We start from the raw sequence: 20,984 nt of genomic DNA on the forward strand, positions 1-20,984 counted from the left end.
GACAATAAATTGAATAGGAATCGAATATTTTAATTTTTATCTCTATTCTCGTAAGAGAAACTTTTTTCTATCCCTATATAAGATGACTGAGAATTTCATTATCTCTTATAAGAAAATTTTCTCTTTCCTTCCCTTTTTTATCTTTGTAGAAATTTTTTTTTACACTTTTTTCTCTCGTCTTAAATGAAAAGAAAAAGAATATTTATTAATTACGATATTTCAAAATTTTTGAGATGATTCAATGTATAATAGATTGTGAAATATGTGAGAGGGACAAAGTAGAGAAAAGACATACTAGAGAGGACACCGATCTCATTCTTGTCTTATACATCTATTAAGGGTTTTAATCATCTTTATATCTATTTTTATTTAAAAAAAAAAAAATTTCATCCCTTAAAAATAGAAAAAATAAATAAATAAAAACTCCGTTCGCAGGCCAAATTGTCATATGAAGGCCCAGGCATCAAACACTAGGTCCAAAAAATTTACTCCCACGCAACTGAAAACCCCGTTGCCAACTGAAAAGCAAAACCCTACTTCGCTTTCTCCATCTCGTCAGCTGTGTCATCAATGGCGGAAGCCAATCAAACGCCGCCTTCCGATGAAATCATCTCTCTCTCCATCAACTCCCAAAACGACGCCGCTTCCTCAAGCTCGACTACTCAGTAAGTGTCTTGCATTGTTACTCTACAAAACAAGTCTTTTATATTCTGTTTTTGTTCAATCAGATAGTTCCCGATTATGCGGATTCAGATAAGTAAAATCTTTTCACTTTGTGGTTGAATTGTTGTGATTCTCTGGAAGATTAAAAAAACGTGTCTGTGTTAATGATTGTATTAGGATGAGTGGAGAGGAGAGGTTTCGGATTGTGCGAAGTGTTGGGGAAGAGTGTATACAGGAAGATGAGTTGTTGAATCTTCTTACGAAGAAGCCTGAACCAATTTGCTATGATGGGTTTGAACCATCAGGAAGAATGCACATCGCTCAGGTAATTATTTCATTCTAATGCTTTAGGATGGCTATTCAATTCAGTTTGTCAAGATCTGCATAAACTAGTTGCTTAGCATTTAGCTAGTTGGATAATTGATGTGTTAGTTTCAGACAGTTTCGGAGGAAGAAATGTAGGCGATGGATCTAATGCATCTAAAGAGATTATGATTTGACTTTTCTTATCCAGTCAATTGTTTTTCCTTGGTTGTTTTTGATATGTTTATTCTATCTTACGAGTTGAGAATTTTTTAAAATCTCTTCACCTTTGTATTTTCAGCTTTTTTTCTATTTAATATTGGGGGGGGGGGGGGGGTGGGGAAGCGGGCGGAGGGGATATAGATGGTTAATCTATGTCAAGGACTGTCAATTCTTGATGGACTGTGCATTTAAATCTGTGATGAATCAAACTGCTACCAAATGTTTTGCTTTTGTTGGTGCTGTATTAGCTTAAGTTGTGTAATCTTTGATTATTTTTCAGCAGCTAAAGAGTCTAGATTGCTCAGAGATATTGCTGATCATTAATGAAACAGGATCAGCTTTTCTTTTCCTTTTCATATTTTTTATACTTATGTAATTTACAAGCTCAACAAAATTGTTATTACATGCAAGATATTTCTAATAGATTTTCTGCTTGGTTGAGATTTTTTACCTTATTTATTGATTTTTCATGTAATCTTATATTTACTGGACATCTTGTGCTCTGCAAACATTAAAGATTTTCCTACCAAAGCTCACTTAGCTGATCTGTTTTACTGTCATTTTAATTGATGACCAGGGTGTTATGAAAACAATCAATGTCAACAAGCTCACCTCTGCTGGTTGCAAGGTTAAAATTTGGATTGCTGATTGGTTTGCACAGCTAAACAACAAAATGGGAGGTGACTTGAAAAAGATTCAAACAGTTGGACGTTATTTGATTGAGATATGGAAAGCTGCTGGGATGGATCTCAATGGAGTTGAATTTCTGTGGTCTTCAGAAGAAATTAACAAGAGAGCACATGAGTACTGGCCCATTGTGATGGATATAGCTCGCAGGAACAAACTTCCCAGAGTAATGAGGTAGAATATGTAGAAGTTTTTACCCTTGATTTCTGCCCTGTTTCATTGGTATCATAATGTATTGTGATGGCAATTAACATGACATTTTTTAACTGTATAGAGTATTGAAGTTTATGTATAGGTGGAATTTGTATTGGAGTTTTTACCCTTGATTTTCCCCTGTTTCATTGGCATTGTAATTTATTGTGATGGCATTTAACATGACATCTTTGAACTGTATAGGTGTGTGCAGATTATGGGTCGTAGTGAGCAGGATGAGTTGACTGCAGCCCAGATTCTCTACCCTTGCATGCAATGTGCGGATATATTTTTCCTTAAGGTGCTGATTTTTTATAGTTTAAACATTTTCCCTGTGGGTCTTTATGACTTTACTCCTGACAAAATATTTTTGAATTAATTGAAAATGGTTTTCAGTATTTTCTCTCCCACCATTGTATTGATGTGTCTGGTGGTTTCGATTTATTTTCCCTTTTCCATTCTGTTAATTTCTGACATTACAGATTTTAATATACAAGAATTTTTGTCTACAGTCATAGTAGAGTAGTGCACAGTTCAATGCTATTTTTTGGATTACCTTTTATGTCAAATGTGAGGATGGGCAAGCATCTGAGGGCAAAATTGATGCTATAGCTTGTTTTGAATATATTAATCAGTTTTCATTAGTAAGAGAAATATGAGTTATTTCTATGTTAGTTTGCATTTGTGAAAGCTACTCGTAAAGGTTCCACAATAACTGTTATCAAGATTATCTATCACGTGATTTTATTTTTTTCATGTGAATCTTCATTTTATTTCTAGTGATCATTTTTATCCATTGCTTATAAATTGCTTCTTGTGACAACAGGCTGACATTTGTCAGCTGGGCATGGATCAACGGAAAGTAAATGTACTTGCAAGAGAGTACTGTGATGACATAAAGAGGAAAAATAAGCCCATCATATTATCACATCGTAATCCTCTAAATCCTTGTACAATTCCTATGGGTTTCTTTTTCACCTGTCAAATTTTCTTACTAGCTGTTGGATTCTGTGGTATGTAGATATGCTTCCTGGTCTTAAACAAGGGCAAGAGAAGATGTCAAAGAGTGATCCATCATCTTCCATCTTCATGGAGGATACAGAGGTAAGTTTTTTTTTTTTCAAGAGTAAATGATCATGATAAGTTTATGAAAATGGTTCAAGTAGTTTCCTAAATGAACAGCTCAAGTTACATTCAATATAATAAATTATTATATTGAAATGTTATGAATTTTATTGTTCTCCAAGTCTCTTTCTTTGTTGTCACAGGCAGATGTGAATTCAAAGATAAAGGGAGCATACTGTCCCCCGAAGATTGTTGAAGGAAATCCATGTCTTGAGTACATAAAATACATTATCTTCCCATGGTTTAATGAGTTTCAGGTGGAGCGCAGTACTGCCAATGGTGGTGACAAGTAAGTTCTATTGATGATTACATTACCATTTAAAAGCTGTCATTTTTGCTAGTCTTGTGTTTAGATACTGCTACAGGAGATGCCTTTTCTATGTAAGAGAATATTGTGTGTCAGTTTGTTGCCCAGTTTTTTCAAATAATGTCTATGCTTTCTCACTAATTATAAGGTCAGAAACTGAAATGCAATCTTATTTGTTTGTGGTCTATTCTATTTCAAGCATTTTTTTCTATTGCATTATAAGCACTACAAAAGCTAGTGTGGGATTTAATTGTCCCTTTTTTTCAACTAATGGCTAGCGTATTGTGTTTTCTTCATAAATTCCATTCCAATTCAGGACCTTCAAAAGCTTTGAAGAACTTGTTGTAGACTATGAAGAGGAGAAGTTACACCCTGCTGACCTGAAACCAGCTTTGGCAAAAGCATTAAACAAGATACTACAGGTAATTGCTTTTATCATGTTGCTGTTGATGGTTTGAGAAAAGTTACAAAAAGTTTCTGGGTTGAATAATACTCACCACCAGCTGAAATTTTTTATTGGTATCATACATGGTTTTGTTAGTGCAGCTGACTTCTTTGATGTAGTTATCAGGTGTTGTTTGGGGTTTGAACAGTTAATTGTAATTTTCTTTTATAAGTTTTGGGATTGTTAACTCCTATTGCTTTTTTTAAACATACAGCAAAAGAAATCTTAAAAAGGAAACCATTGTTGGATAGTCTTTCCTCATTACCTTTCATTCCCATTCTCTCTCTCTCTCTCTCTGTGTAAAAGAATGGTAGAGAGAGATAGAGTCACTCAGTCTCTCTGTAAAAGAATTGTGACATATGCATGAGAAACCCTTGAGGGCATGTCCTTCATTTTACTTGGTTTTGTCTTTTGTACAATGAATTTGGTCCTCTATCCTTTTTAGTAAAATCATTAGGTCTGAAAATTTTGATTAAACCTTTTTCTTATTGAGACCTAAAAGATATATTTACATTCTAGATATTGAAGAAAGAAACTGTACATGCACATAAACATAGGGAAACAGATATAGTAGTCCATTTGGCCAGCCAAGTTGCCTTTTTGTCAGTCATCATGTTGTAAAGACAAGTCTTGTTTCGCCTTGCTTTCTTCTCTCTTTTATTATAAATAAGTTTATCAATAGAAACAAAAACATATACGTGACTGCTTGAATTGTCTGCATCTCTATGTAAAGTGAATAATTTGTGAGATAATTAAATCACTTGTGTTCAACATTGTTTGAAAAATCTATTGGCATCCAACATTCAGCTACTTTGTGGTGTTTATAAGAGTCAAAATTATTTTAGCATGACAGTGGTCTGGTTCAACTTTGTTAGACTACCAAAAAATTCTCTACAATTTTTCTCTTACATGCTTACTTTCTGTTTGTTGTCCCACTATAGCCAGTACGTGATCATTTCAAAAATGATGCTAATGCCCAGGATCTGCTGAAACGTGTTAAGGTATGTCTTCATTTTGCTTCATGTTGTGTAAGATTCTGGCTGTTTTTGACAAAGATTGAAACGAGGATTTCTTTATAAATATTATTCATAATTAAAAATAAAGTCAATCCTATTATCATCTAATCTTTCCGGTGACATTCGTCTTTGCTTTTCGTTTTCAATCTTGTAGAGTTACAGAGTTACCAGGTGATGCAGAGGAGGATATTCGCTTGCCTATGTCAGGATGTTTCCTGTTAATTTACAGAATTCTGTATGATTAGATTATTGTTCAGTTATTTATACATTGATTGATAGTTACTTAAATATGAGTGATAATTTACACTGATGCTTACTTGTTTCAGTCATCTATACGCAGATTAAAATTTTGATGAAATGATTTCAATAAAAACTACAATTTTAGATAGAAAAATTTTATGAGCATCTTGGATTTATGTCTTTAAGTTTGTAAACTATGAGGAGGAGGATTTATGATTTCATGTGTGTCTGTATTTCAAGATAGGATGCTGTTGGAGTAGTTGTGCTATTTTTATGTGTTTACTATGGATGTTACTCAGCATTTCATTTATTATTCAAATATTAATCTCAATTGTTTTTTCAACAAAACATTGTTAAAAAATGTACAAGGTCCCAGAATTGGATAATTTACATTCTGACTCCAATTGATGGGTGGGTAAAGTAAATTTTCATTCTGTATTTATTTTTTTAGGCCAAAAGACTTATTCCCACCTAAGGATTCATGTATTCTCAAAATTTCATATGTAAAATTTTAGAAACTTAAATATTTATCTTTTTGATAAGTTTTTTTATTAGAGTTAAGAGTAAAATTATTTTTTAACAAAATTTTTTTTTAAAAATTAATATTTTATCTTGTTGCTTTTTCAGTTTAAAAATTTCTTCTCACTCAATTGGGAAAATTACAATTTATTTTTAGGGTTTTTTTTTTTTTTCTGACCTGTTTTGACTGGCAGTTGGCTAATCACTCATCTTCCCGTTTTGACTGCTCGAGAAACATTGTACGCAATCAAAGAAATAGACAAAGACGAGATGAAGAGATGAAGGGATGAAAACAAATAATTTTCATGACGAAGAGGCTAATTACTATTTTTATTATTTTCTTTTAACAAAAAATTATTCATTCATATATTTTTTTAATTAATAACCAATCAAATATACCATTTCAAAGAAGAATTCTTGATCTTTAGCTTTCAAGCTAATCAGAATTTCTTTGCAAATCTATGTATATGTTCTTTTATTTAATCAATCTATATGGAATGTAAAATCCCTTCTTATTATTCCCCGCAAATAAAGAATTCTGAATCACTGCATGATAAGATATTTGTAAATTTTATCAACACATCTCTACTTCTCTCCATCTACCTTACAAGATAATTTTATCTCTATACGATTATAAAGAATTCCTCACTCTACCTCTCTCCATCTCCTTTAGAAAATAATTTTACCTCCCATAATCCAAAACTTGAAAGTGTTTTCTTTCATTTTATTACCATGTTTTTAAAATTTCTTTTTTGATGTAAAAATATTAAGTGTAAATCTAAAAAATTAGGATATTGTTTCGTATTATACAGAACTTGGGATTACACTAATTGAAAAATAATTAAATTTACTAATTATTATAATTGAGGCTAATAAAGCCGTAAGGAAAATGTTTTTCCAAGTTCCAAAGTTACTATATTTTCCATTAAAGATCAAAGTGAAATGGTTTGAGTCTTTTCATGCATGAAGAATAATTCAGGTAATGAATCTGATTATGAGAAATGGTGTCTTCTCAAGATTGAACATGAAAATTTCATAAACAGAGTGCAGTTTCATTGCTTGAATCAAGAACCTAGAAGTCTTTTCAAGATTGGAAATTTTTATTGGAGAAAGAAATGCTGCTTCATCCGGAATTAGACTCTTTCCTCATAACATCTTACCAAGAATTTGCAGCCCTCACTGTCAATTAATTTTCACTAATTTGATTCCCACATATGAAATGAACTTAAATATATTATTGCAGACACCATTAGGTTACTATTGAGATTTTCCTATTCTTTCCACAGACTCCATTATTTCTTCACTGTATAGTAATTAATTTATTTCAATGACCTATGCAATCCCCAGTTCACAAAAGAGACTAAAATCTGAATGTCTGACAGTAAATTTTGGAATGAGTATAATTTGCTAAAACAATGACATCTCATTAAATATTTAACTCAGTTTGTAACAACATAAATGTCTACAGGAAAGGGAAAATTTTAACAAAATGAATGAAACATGAATACGGGCCATGGTGAGAATAACAGATAGCCTATCCAGACAGTCCTAGACAGCAGCACCTCTGTGAAGCTATCACATATATATAGTACAACAATATCCTACTGCGGCGTTTGGCTATGCGGTGGACCAGTCAGCGGCGGCGCCATGCCAGATTGATTACCAGACTGCAATAAGCAAACTACAGGTTAGAATCTTCAGAACTTGTGCGAGATGATAATTATACATGCATTATCATTTGTGTACAATCCACAAATGGACTGAGTCACATTTGAAAGTTTCCATGGAAATGAATTTATAAGTTCTAAACAATCATATCTAACAAAAGGGTATGTATCCTAAACATCACCTTTTAGTATTGCTTATCAGAAGTTGATTCCAGTTAATATGTGCATTTAATTACACTAATTACACCATATTAAAAGGCAAAAACTATCATCATCCATATCCAGTTTAACACAACAGACTAGTAAATCATAACAGCAATTTCAGGTCTCAAAGATTTGGTCTAATTCAGGTATATGCTGAAAATCAGCTTCAATTCAGTTGCAGACACTTATTCCAGTCAAACTATGAGTTTGATTAAAGTGTCTTTCAAAGATAGAGGTATGCATGGTCTAGTTGAGTCTGGTTTAAAAAATTTTTCAAATCAAACTAAAAATAAAACGCTTTGGTAAAATGTCAAACCAAATCTAACCAATCCAAATTGTGTTCCAAATCAAACCGAACTGAAAAATTGCGGTTTGGTTTAGGTTTGCGCCTATAAAAATAAAATATAATATTATCAATGAAAGATGCGTTACCAATCATATTTTCAACATTTTATTCCTCTATATATCTCTAAAGAATCTTGAATTTTAATTATCTTTACTGTCTATACTATCTCAAACTCAGCAACTAAGAATATCGAATATGCACTGTTGTCCATACAATTAAATGTATTGATAATTGCGAATAAGCGAAGTGACGTACTCGTCGATGTATGCGATGAACAAATTTTAAATCTAGATTAGCAGTGATAGTCTTTGTATTCAATTTTAATTAATCTGTTGTTAATTAAGAAAGAATGTGTTTCCTTCTTTATTTTTTATAACAAGTACCTTACCTTGTATTTTGTTGTCTTGTTGATGTATTAAAATTAGATGTATACGGGAATGAAAAATCCTAGTGCATCTATATGTAATTTTTTAGTTTTTTTAATCAAATCTTCTATTTCTTAATATATAATTTTTTTGTAGTGAAAGTAATTTAAAAAGATTAAAATGCAGAGTTGTTATTATGTTTCTCAATATAGTTTATTTGTTTATATTTTTTCTTTTCTTTTTTTATAATTAGTACCTATTAGACATAGCTTATGATTGGATTATTATTATAAATTTTGTATAATACCATACAGTATTTTATAAATATTTTGTACTATTATGTTTTCCAAAATAGTTTCTACGTTTCAATACAAAATTTCATGTATATAAATAAATTATAAAATATATATGTATATATATATTAGAAAAACGTTTATAATTTGATCCAGTTTGGAAACCGCCAAAACTGCAATCCAAACTAAATCATTTTAAAATTTTTTCCCTACCCAACCCAAACCAAACTGTGAATTTCAAACGGTTATGGTTTTACAATTTGAACCATTTTATGCACACCGTACTTTGAGGGGAAAATGGTGACTACCAGACACCTCATCTAGTTCAAACACTAGAGATTATATCCACAAGGCAAGTTCAAATGCATAAACCTTAAACGAAGCATGAAAACATTTTCAAAGAGACTCAGAGTTGATCCTTGTAGTATCAAACTAACGACGCACCTGGTAGGGATTAAACCCTGGCATCATTGGCATTTGCCCAGCTTGTGGACGACTAAATCCACCTCCCTGTGGATACATTTGTGCTCCACTTGGATTCGATGGGCCTTGCATATTAGACAAACCATTAGGAAAGCTTCCAACTGGAGGAGGCACAACACTAGTGGGTAAGGATCCCGAGTGCATTGGATTCAGGCCCATGTAATGACCTTGTGGAATAGGTGGAGCCATTTGATTCATTGTACCTTGCATCCCCTGCAGTTGGAATAATTTCCATTAGCAACATCCTAAGTTATCCGAAAAAAGTGAGTAGAAAACCTAAATAACTTTTTATAGAAAACTAACAGAGAAGAAAACCTAAGTAGGTTTCACAACCATAATTTAGATAGCAAACCAAATAACCAATAAAGTAATATCTTTTGAGAAGTTTTGCTCTAATATTTCTTAGGATTTGATCTTCCAAAAATTGTTTTAGAAATTCACGCAACTTTCTTAAGCCTTGAAATTCAAATCATCAGCAACTGGATTTCAAGCAAAGTTTTCATCATGATGTAGCAATAGTATTCGTTGTCTTTTGTTTGTGTCAAACATAGCACTAGGAACCATCTTTTTTTCAGAAAACAAAGAAAATCTGAACAGATTATTAAACTTGGTACAATAGGAAGAAAAACAAAGTAGAGCAGATTACAGTATCATACCATTGGACCAGGCATTGGATGTGATGAAGGCAGAGGCAAAGACACTGGCATCGATGATGGGATTTGAGATGGCATGCCAAGTTGGGGCATTTGCGGTGGTGGACGAGATAGATGAGGATGGGGCAGCAATGGCATATGTGATGGAGGCTGTAGCTGTGGCATATTTGGAGGTTGCATTGGCAGAGGGGCATTTGCTGAGGGTGTCCCTGGTGTTGTGGAATCTGTTGCTGCGGGTTTTGTTGATATCCCTGTTGTTGCTGATTGGCAGCAAGAAGAGAGGGATGTGGACCCGGTGGTAGAGGAGGTGCTCCTAAAGGCATTGAAACACCAAAAGGCTGCTTTTGCTCCCCTTGAGCCGATGAATCAAATGTTGGAATGGTTAAGGGCATTGCAACTCCAATACCTGGAATGGTTCCTTCATTTCGGGTAAGTCCAGGTGCGAATGGCCCTGGTGTTGGTGGTGCTTCAGGAATAGCAAAATTTCCAGGCATTCGACCAGCAAGGGCAGCATTTTGTTCACCATAACCTGACAAAAATATGCATTCAAATATTCAATTTTTTAAGATGTAAAAAAAAATCTGTTGTAAACTCATAGGATTGCAGGCATTGACCAAGATAAGCACATCAGCATGTCATTGTCAAGTACTCTATCAATTAATAAAATTGAATAGAAAAAAGTATTTATGCAATCCCTTGCTTCTTTGGAAGCAAGCCAAGGGGTTTTCATTATCAATAACCCCTCAAGACGCCATAAAATTTGAAAAATAAACTTCTATTTGCCTTTGGTAACACACTACAATTCAGATTTACAGAACTTGAGCCAAACAGCTTCCAAGATGAAACAACATATGCAGGGATCAAGGTGGAATGATCAAAACCTTGGTTCTGACCCATATTAAATTTGTCACGAGCTGTATCTCCTGGCCTATTTCTACACCAAAACTTTGTCGTGTTGTCGTTGCTCCCACTACAAAAGAAGCAAACCAAGTTCAGAAACTGAAGGGCCGGCCCAAGCTTGATAAAGGCTCACAAACAGATAACCCACACAAATGTCCTTTAGGTCAGAAACAATCTAACAGCCTCAGATGCATAAACAAAGATCCTGTTACAGTGGAAGAAAACAAATAAAGGGCAATACTTACCTAAGTAGCTGTGAAATCAGGCTCATTATTGCCATAATTTGGCTAAGCATTGACAGAGATCACTGAACATTATGAGATTTATCAAAGCCTTATAATTGAATTTACAAGTACCAACAGTCACTGAACAATGCTTGGTTGTTTAGCTTGACCAATGCAAAGGCACATCAGTAGCTATACTATACAACAAAATGAAATAGGACAGAAATCCTGAGTGTGGAACAAAAACGAGGAAATGGCAGATTCAAACACACAAAGGGGCAAGAAGGCTTACATTGAATTTACTATATACCAAAAAAAAAAAAATCAATAATTTTAGTTGATATGTCTCTAAACATCTGGTAAACAGGAAACTCTTTTATTAAAAAAATGGTTGAAAATAAATAGCAATGATTGCCTCTACCTGCAAAGAAGATATCCAATCGGATGCCATGCCAGGTCCCAAACACTGTTATCATGTGCACTGGGAATTTCAACCTGGGGAGTTTCATGCCTGTAAATCAGAAAATTATTTTCTTGTTATAAATAGCAAGTTTTAATCAATCTATCCAAGAAGTGAATGCAATGTCGAAATCAGATGAAAATGTACACTATGAAATATAAAGAAAAATACTCAGCATTTTAAACAGACCAAAAAAAGTCTATCATCAAGGATAAATCTAGCAAACTCATTAAACTTGAAAATAGATTGGACTCTGAGCTGATTCAAAAAGAAAACATACAACTACACTAGTTTAGTGGCATTTCTCCCAATCCAAGAAAGAATTCTTCACAAAAACATGGTTATTCAGTTTCTTATAATGCACAACATTACAAAAATTTTAAAGCTTGTGTGATAAAATCCATTCAAACAACCAATCCTTCAACCACCACTATCCACCTGATGAAGCCAATTCAGAATCATCTAGTTAATAAATACCTCTAAAATGAAACGTTTATCAATTACAACAGTTCAATGAATTACATAAAAAACAGTGTCTGTTTAGTCCCCTGGGGAATAAGCAACAAATGCATATCAGGATTTGAACTTAATTTTAATTAGTGTAGTCAGCATATTAGTGATAGATGTGGGGAAGATAAAAGTAGGGGGAACAAGCAAGAAATGGAAAAATCCAAAGAATAAGATAAGGGAAAATCAAACTAAAGATAGAAAGATAGAAACTTGGGGAGTACACTGATAGAAGGGAGAGGATATAAGTAGCAAGAGCAAGCAAGAAATTGAAAAGATCCAAAGAATAAGAAATGGGGAAAAAACAGTCTAAGGAGAGAAACATAGAAACTTGGCGGGTATGTTGATAGGAGGGAGGTTAAAAGTAGGGAGGGAAAGCAAGAAATGGAAAAAAAAATCCAAAGAATAAGAAATGGGGAAAAATGAGACTAAGGCAAGAAACATGGAAAGGGGAGAAAGCCAATATTCATATTAAATTCATATTCTAGTCAAAAAAAGGCAATGAACTAGGGCTCTATCTACACAGTTTTAAAAACTAGCCCAGACTAGCCGGTTCAAAAACAGAGAGTAATATATATACATATTTCGTAGGTCCTATGTTGTCTTCATAAAAATTTATATTTTGAAGCTTTACATGCAATCGATATATTTCACCACAGAACAAATCTTAAATGTTAGTTAGGAAAGAATCCAGACTGAACTGTTAAATTCAAGTCTTACAGCTTCGTTAGGTGCGTTTCAAATGAAGCACTAAAATTACATAGATTGACAGTATACACACCCAGCAAAATGTGAAGAACTATTCCTAATATGGTGATAATCATTCAAGAAATCTATGCCTATATTCAATTTCATCATTCTTTTTCTTGGAAATGTTCTTCCACTCAGCATAAGTGAACAAGACATCTGCGTCACATGAAAGGAATTTTAAACTACAGCAACTGAAACTGAACCGATATTCAGCTTCAACAACAATACAAGATGCAACAAGGTACTACTGCTGCTGTGATTATCCAGCATAATCATGCTTTATGCTTGCTAGTCTACTATAATGGTGATCAATAGTAATTTTATATCGAATCAAATATTAGTTTTTTGTAACTATATTATGAAACCGCCATATTGTCATGTATCATTTTTGTTTTACGTAACGAGGAACCCCACCTGACCTAGAACCAACCACACTGAGTATATTAAACCCTAGATCCAGTGACCAACCTCATAACCACTGAACTAAGTCAAGAGTTTGATTTTAATATGTAGTCAGAGGAGACTTGAACCCATGTCCTCTTATACATGAAGTTTTCTTTTTTGCCACTTAAACTACCCCTTGGGGGCCATGCATCATTTTTCCTTACTGTTATCTCTAAACACAATTTTGGTGCACATAAAATTTGATATCCAAACTCTTCTAAACCACAAGAGATCTTGCCAACTAAATTAGCTACTATACACAGTCAGAGTTGTGAAAACTTTAAAAAGATGCAAAACATAAAACCCCAGATGCATAGACAAGAAAAATTAGTGTAATCAATAAAACAGTGTTATTGATAAGGAATAGAATTTACCCAACAAGCCAGTGGAAAATGGACCCATCAAAACTCCCACTGACAAAGTATTCTTCATGGAATGGGTGCCATGCCAATGCTAGTAAAAAAGTATAAGAAGACACATGCAATCAGTATCATCCTTAAAAACATCAAAAAAATCATGTAGAAACCAGTCACTTGTGGCTATATAACACACCTCATATAAGAATATCACATCCTCAAACATAATTTAATATACTTAAAAAAAATGATGAAGATTTGTTTAAATGATCATGTAATATTAAAATTATGATGAGATCGCTTTAATATGTAGAGTTGGTCCACAGGAACAACCACTTGCCAACCCAATCCTGTAATTAATCATTTCTTTAGTGGGAGATAAAGTTAACTAGCCTATAGCTGTAGTGAAATAGTAACTCAATAAAAAGTGTGGAACAGAAATATCCATGAATAAACTATCATGTATATTAGAATTATGATCACAGATCCTGTAAAACAATAGATATAATATGTTGAACTGCTTCACAACTGGTAACTCAATTAGAAGTGCGGAACAGTTCACAGCCATGAAATACAAACACCTTATCATTACTTCCTCCTGCATAGTCCTTTCCCTCTTCTTGACTTAATAGAACAAAAAATTACCACCCAACCCTCTGGAGTGCTAATGTAAATACTGCTGGAGGTCTCAGTTAACATTCAAATCCAGCATATGCATCAAGACTTATAGCAACTGCAGATCTTTTTCTTCACTTAAATATCAGCCATAAAAGCCTCATTCTAGGCCATAAGATTTTTCCTTTTTTTTTCTTCCCTTAATTTCCAAAAAGAAACAAATAGAATATCATCTATTGAAAAAGATGATTTAAAAAAAAATGAACATACTGCCCACAAAAAATATGATCTATATAAAGGATCAGAAAAAAGGTCATAAGAATAAGAGGAAAAGAGTGAAATCAGTTATAATAATGAATGATATTCAATACCTAAATGCATGACTTCACACTAGGATTATGATCATGACAACAGATAATGCAAAGTGAGAACTTGACTGCAACAATAATGTATTCGGGCACACTCAAGCAGACAATTTAACAACATGGATCATTCTTCATCAATGCATGTTAATGCTACTTCTCAACATCAATAAATTTTCAGGGCACGTAATCCACTGTGAACGTATAGCACCTACCATATAACCATTTAAGTTTGTTTTTATTGCTCAGTTAAAAAATTTATAGACATAATTGTAAAATGAGAAATGCACTAGGATAACAATTTTCACTTACTAGTCACATCCTTTCGGTGTCCACGGAATGATTCAAGCTCCTTCATAGCTCTTATGTCATAAAGCTGTAATTGTCAGCATACAGCAATTACAATTAGTTCAAAAGAATGTGTAAACCTCAGGGGAAAAAAGGATAACAAGAAAATAATCAAACAATAATATTAAAACTTAATAAATTTAGATAAAAAGAATTGAAGGGAGAAAGAAGACACACACCTTGATTATCTGATCCTTGGAAGCAGTTAGCACCCAGTTACCATTTTGATTCCACTTCACACAAAGCACTGTATTTTTGTGGCCATGACTGCAAGGACATGAATTGCTTGTTAAAATAAGACAATTTTTAAACTGTATTATGACCTCTAACCACTAAGATAAGACACTCACAAAGAGCAAAGCTCTCTTCCACTTTTAGCATCCCAAAGTTTCACAAGGTTATCTTTTCCACCTGACAAAACATGCCAAGATTAAGCATTGAATAAAAACTCGTAAGAATACCTCAGGAAAGGGTTCACAAGAACAAGCAATAACAAACCTGAAACTAAAAGTGATTTTGTAGGGTGCCAGTCAACACTTTTAACATCCCAACCATGGCCTGCCTGAGTTCAAACCACATATAGATAGCTCTTAGGTCACTTCATGCACATTTAACAGGACAAAATAATATACCGCTCCGTAAGCATATACTGATATCATTACGCATATGTAACAAGCAATTGTGAGTAATCTTATTACATTGACACAAGTATTTTGTGAAGAAACCCGAGAACCATAGGCAAATTCAAAAGTAAATATATATACATAGTACACTATTCTGCCAGAAAATTAATTAAGCAACACGTACAAGAGTAAACCCAAAGATGAAGAAGAGTCATGCAATTATACAAGAAGATGTTGTTGAAGGTTCTCTTGTATATTTTTCACTCCAATGACATAAATATATATAAAATCCAAACTAAAAAAAAAATACAAAACATATTAATGAATAAATGGTCAGTCTGTGGCAAAGTAAAGACACAAGGTACTATGTTAGCCAATAAATGAACATGTGCATATCTTATTGAGTATTGTGGCAATTAATGAACCAATCAAATAGTTTCTACTGATTTCAGCTTTACTTCCAGTGCTTGAAATCAAATGATAGAATTTGATTCCCTGGGATTGTCCACCAAAAAGATTGCAGATCACCTTTGTTTTCATTGAATTTTGTAAGCAGTTAACTTCACAGATGAGGACTTCCAAGGCTTCAGCTTCAAATCATAAAGAACAGAAATGAAATAACCACCTTCTCCACTCACTTCCTTGCACTCCCACTTTAAGCATGCAACCAATTTAAATCCCATTGGCATCTTTTTCCTAATTTATTAAAAAGAAAAAATATAGCTACGCAACAGAAACTTACACCTGGTTTACAAAAATTTCCCAACCCAGATTATTCCTCAGACCTTTAAGTGAATTACTCTGAACTGCAGATGAGGATTCACTAACATGCTCTCTATTGAGTTGCTTTCAGTTATTAGTATACAAATGCTTAGATGAAATAAATTGACGGGCATTGTTCATGACTTCATCAATCCGCAACAAGCCCAAAGGTTAGGATGCTAAATCATTAAATTAATCTGAGTATGATAACCCCCACCCCTTATGTGTAATTTTGTATGATATTTGTTTTAATGCAGAACATTAGAATTCTACATTGGGAAACTGGCTGAACTCACTGCATCTCAAGCATTGGTGAAACAATTTCATATCAGGAAAGAAACCAAAATAAGGATTGCATTTTCAATATCAAATTAAATAACCAGTCAAGGCACATTACCAGTTAATAAGCGCTCTTCTTGGCACCGAGCAAAGTCCCAAACTTTGACAGTGGTATCATCTGAACAGGAACAGAATTTCAAGTCTGTCCTACAGAAACTGTTCAGAATGTTAATTAAGAAATATTTGATGAAAAACTCTCAAGGAAAAAAGACATAAACATAAAGATAAATATCTACCTTACATCACGGACTGATTCTTTATGAGCTGATTTATTGGCCTTCACATTATTCATATTGTTTTGCCAATACCTAGAATGTTGCTCCATACACATGTTTAGGTCAATATAATCTAGATGTTTCTACTAGACATATAAATAACATATATAAAGCAACAGAAAGTATTTTAACAGATATAATTACTTTATTGCACCCCCATCATCACCAGAGACCATCCAATTGTCGTTGTGGCTCCATACCATTGATCTAATTGCATGATCATGGGCCTGAACATTAAAAGATGATTAATATTCATAATCTTATCAAAAGCCACAAGTTTAGCTTGTTCGACTTAGTAGTTCCGTGAAACCATCACCGATTGTTAGATTATGTACCTGAAGAATCATTTCAAAATTAAATGACTGTCCATTCCAAAGAGTAAATTCTCCGCTTTGAGAGCCAGTGATAAGACGTCTACCAGTAGGAGTCCACTAAAAAGTAAAGGATGATTAAACACATGTTAGCAACCATTTCAAGTGTAAGACTCCAGACAGAGATTGATAAAAAAACTTAAAAAGATATTATATCATGCTCAAGACAGAATACAAATTCAAATGCATAGAATTCTAAAATATATGCATAGCATAAAAAGCTTTTTGTTCATCCTACATAACTAAAAATAAAATAAAGTTGTGTAAGCTGCCAGTCCATCACATTTTCCACCTATTATTACATTGCATCACTAAAAAAATTTATTACTTTGCATCAAGAGGGTTTATCATTTTCCTTGCATCATAAGGTTAGCCCCTAATACTTCTAATATAGAACAGGGTCACCAAGGGCTAAAACATTTGGAGTCAATTCAACTCCCAAGAGCAAGACCATCATAACCATTTTACTGTATTATAACATTATTGTGCAGAAAATGTTCAGCAACTATAGTACGGAAAAAGGTATGAAATATTCTGATTCAACATGTTTCCCCATGTTCAGTGCTAAAACACAACTAAGATTCAGCTACAATAGATCATTTCCCTGTTTCCGTATAAAAGTCATTTCGTAGACCATACTTACAAATAGAATATTGCCTCCATAAGGACAATATAAGAAAATTTTAATTTCCAAAGAGAAAATACATTTAATCTACCATAATCAAAACAGAAAGAGTAGCTAAGCAGACTTAACTATATACACAAAAGAAAATTAAAAATCAACCAACAAAATACAAAAGTCAAGAAACTTGTTGAATCAAGCTTACCAAAACCCGGTTAATTGAACATCGATTCTTGTTTAGAGATGTATGAACAAACTTTGCTGCAAAGCTTGTTGATGGATTATCTGAATAGGCAACTGTAGGTAACATCTGTGCCATGGAGCAATGAAATATAAGCATTTACAAAAAGTAAGCTCAGAATCCAACGTCAGAGTAGAAATATGCCATCATCATGATTCAGGTCAACCATACTCTAGAATACGAAAATGATAAAATATAGGTACAAATGGTCACTAACATCAATTGCTGCTGCTGGGGTAGGTTGCAATACTGTCCTGTCTCTTGAATCCCGCTGCCACATTCGGATCTGCAGCAGTATTGGTACGAGATTAAAAAAGATCAAACACCAAAGTTTTATAAAGCAACCAAAATATTGAATCCAACTTCTGTAGAAAACCATATGCAACTAAAAAGGAAAATAAAGACACAAAGCGCAAGCAAAAGCAACAAATGTACACCTTGTAGAGATGACTAAAAGTTAATAGATCCTCCAATATCAAACAAAGTAATCCACAACCACAAAAAATTATATATTAGCATTCCCTTATAAACAATCAAAGCCCTTGCACAAATATGCTTTCAAATACAATTTTACATGACATTGAAGGAATAGAAAAAATCTAATCTACACAAACCAATGTGTTATATTACATAATTGACATGTGTTAATTAGGAGATTATTGGATAATCTTTTTCAATCTGACAGTGGATCTTGGATCCATGTAAATACTTCTTAACCTTCTTTCTGTATAAACGCATTATATAGTTTCCTAGAAATGGTTTTTTTTTTCAAAATTACTATATAATCCCCATAACAACAATCAGCAAAGCAGAACATCATATACAATATGTCAGTGGTCTCAATATCATCTGTCCTTAGAAAGATGCTTTTGCATTATTAAATAATGTAATTACACAGGTGATACAGATGCATCAACACCTACTGATTGCCAAGACATGTCTGACCAAGACAATTAATAGAAACTACCGGAACTAACTTTTAGTAAATAAGAATTCATAAAAGCATTTACTAAGTTAAAAAACTATATTAAAAAAACTGAAGAAGCTTGCCATTTAGCTTTTTTAACCTTTTCAAAAAGGAAAAAAAGAAAAAAATTACTATTTATAAAGTACACAATAGAAAAAGAAGCAATGATGTAGAAAAGATAGCAGAAAAGGAGAAGAAGAGAGAGAATTCAGCACAAATTACAGGAAAATAGGCAAAGGATTAGCAAGAAGATAGCTAAGAGAGTAATCAAATTTCCAGTGTAGCATCAATGAATTAATATCCATATCAAAACAAGGCTTAAGGCCCTAGCTATACCGGTCAAGCGCTAAACAGATACAAACTTGATATCATAATCTACTAAGAAAAGAAATCTTTTCTAACATGAAAAAATAAATAACCCCAAGTTTCTAATAGGAAAATAACTACAACATTAAATGGTTTCCAGAATCTCAAATGACAAAATCCATGTAATTTAATATTAAATGCTAGTTTCCGCATTACGCGATCCAATAGTGAAAAGAATACTAGGAAGACTACAGACATTCAAAACAGCAGAACCAATCATAGGAGCTCCAAACAACAGCTACATCAGAAAGAAGTCCAAAAAGGATTATAGAAATAACTAAATAAATAAATACCTGCATATATCGCACAACAGTGCTAGTATAGTCAACAGCCCTCCTCTGAGTAAGTTTTCTCATTCTTTTTGCAGCAAAACTATCACCATGAGCTACAAAAACAAACTAAGTAATCACAAAGACATGTAGTATACTTAGAATACCAAAGTACAATTGAAGTTCAAGATACAGATATCAATGAGAAAATTATTATCTTTTTATAGCTTTTTGGGCTACCTAAAGTTGAGGCTCAAGTTGCTAACTGATCCCCAGAGGAAAACAAAACCCCCAAACCTTCATTAATCGAGCACGATATCTAACAAAACTACCCATCAAGCAATTACCCAACTTTTGATTCTTTTTTAGAGAGACAAGCAAACCTAATCTCAACCAAAATTTTTCTCATCTCTTATTAGCATCATCTCCGAAAAAAAAACCATTTAGCTCCCATGCTGTTCTATCCCTGGCAAGAGTCATCTTTGCAATCAAATCGCTCCGAACAACTAACCACCAAAATCCCAATTTTACAAACAAATGCAGCATGAGTGAGTTTACACCCACTTGTTTCCACAAAAAATTGCTAAATTACCTTCTAATGCTCTTTCACTCACAAACACAACGGAAAAATAAAAATAAAAATGCCAAAAAGCATCGCTGAAATTATTACAATACGCACCACAGAATGTTGCTGAATTTATTTCTTTTTTTATTAGTCAGAAAAAGTAAACCCCAATTCACCACAAGTGCGCATATACCTGTTAGAGTTAAAGCGTACCTTCGTAAGGAGGGTTGGCGGAAGGATGATGATAATCAGAGGGGTTGAGAGTAGTGGACGAGGCAGACGGCTGGCGCATCATCGGCGGAGGACCCAGCGGTGCTGGGCCACGGTGGAAGTGGTCCCCACCACCAGGCTGCGGCTGCGGCTGATTCTGCTGATGCTGGTGAGGATCAGCGTACATCATTTTTTACCAAGAGTGTCAGATGGAATTTTGGTGTGAGATCAAAATCCCTAAACCCTAAATTGACGAAAGCGGGAAAGGGATTGTCTGAAATTAGGGATAAAAAATGAAAATGACCCCGTTTAAGGAAGTTGATAGACAAATGCAGGAGGGTATTTTGGACATTTGACAACTCACATTAAGAAGGTGAACTCCAATACATGATACAATTTGTCACAAGGCCGGGTCATAGGCTGCTGGCACAATTGCCTAAATCCCAGCCCAATTTGTGTTGCTGTATTGTCCATTCAATGTATCTACTTTAGAACTAAACACTAGGTATCTAGGTAGATACGAACTGAGTCAAATCCAAACATTTTTCGATTTGAGTTTAATTAAAATAAAAAATAGTTTTGTTTGAGTTTATCTTGAATTCATTGAGCTAATATTAAAAGTGGTTGGAGTTCGATTCAAATGAAAATTGTTTGGTTTGGTTCGAGTTTGATTCGAAT

At 33.5% G+C, this 20,984-nt stretch overlaps 2 protein-coding genes across 2 annotated transcripts; one reads left to right on the forward strand and one right to left on the reverse strand.

Annotated features, from left to right (window-relative positions):
- Positions 1 to 440: 440 nt before the first annotated feature.
- LOC123230282 (tyrosine--tRNA ligase 1, cytoplasmic) lies at positions 441 to 5,270 on the forward strand. Its single transcript, XM_044656427.1, has 10 exons — positions 441 to 665; positions 841 to 988; positions 1,766 to 2,049; positions 2,272 to 2,368; positions 2,894 to 2,999; positions 3,089 to 3,171; positions 3,336 to 3,481; positions 3,816 to 3,921; positions 4,886 to 4,945; positions 5,115 to 5,270. The coding sequence occupies exons 1-10, from the start codon at positions 571 to 573 to the stop codon at positions 5,133 to 5,135; spliced, it is 1,146 nt and encodes a 381-aa protein (XP_044512362.1). The 5' UTR covers positions 441 to 570; the 3' UTR covers positions 5,136 to 5,270.
- A 1,852-nt stretch (positions 5,271 to 7,122) lies between these two features.
- On the reverse strand, positions 7,123 to 20,601 carry LOC123193090 (flowering time control protein FY). The gene is given in 19 exon segments (XM_044605875.1): positions 7,123 to 7,386; positions 9,039 to 9,290; positions 9,734 to 9,916; positions 9,919 to 10,259; positions 10,612 to 10,700; positions 11,276 to 11,365; positions 13,390 to 13,468; positions 14,661 to 14,724; positions 14,876 to 14,963; positions 15,047 to 15,107; positions 15,195 to 15,254; positions 16,479 to 16,576; positions 16,657 to 16,728; positions 16,840 to 16,922; positions 17,031 to 17,126; positions 17,894 to 17,998; positions 18,147 to 18,215; positions 19,556 to 19,647; positions 20,310 to 20,601. Coding segments are annotated over 19 exon segments (2,175 nt in total). The 5' UTR covers positions 20,497 to 20,601; the 3' UTR covers positions 7,123 to 7,320.
- Positions 20,602 to 20,984: the final 383 nt, after the last annotated feature.

Source organism: Mangifera indica, chromosome 12 (genome assembly GCF_011075055.1).
Source record: "Mangifera indica cultivar Alphonso chromosome 12, CATAS_Mindica_2.1, whole genome shotgun sequence".
Taxonomy (NCBI): Eukaryota; Viridiplantae; Streptophyta; class Magnoliopsida; order Sapindales; family Anacardiaceae; genus Mangifera; species Mangifera indica.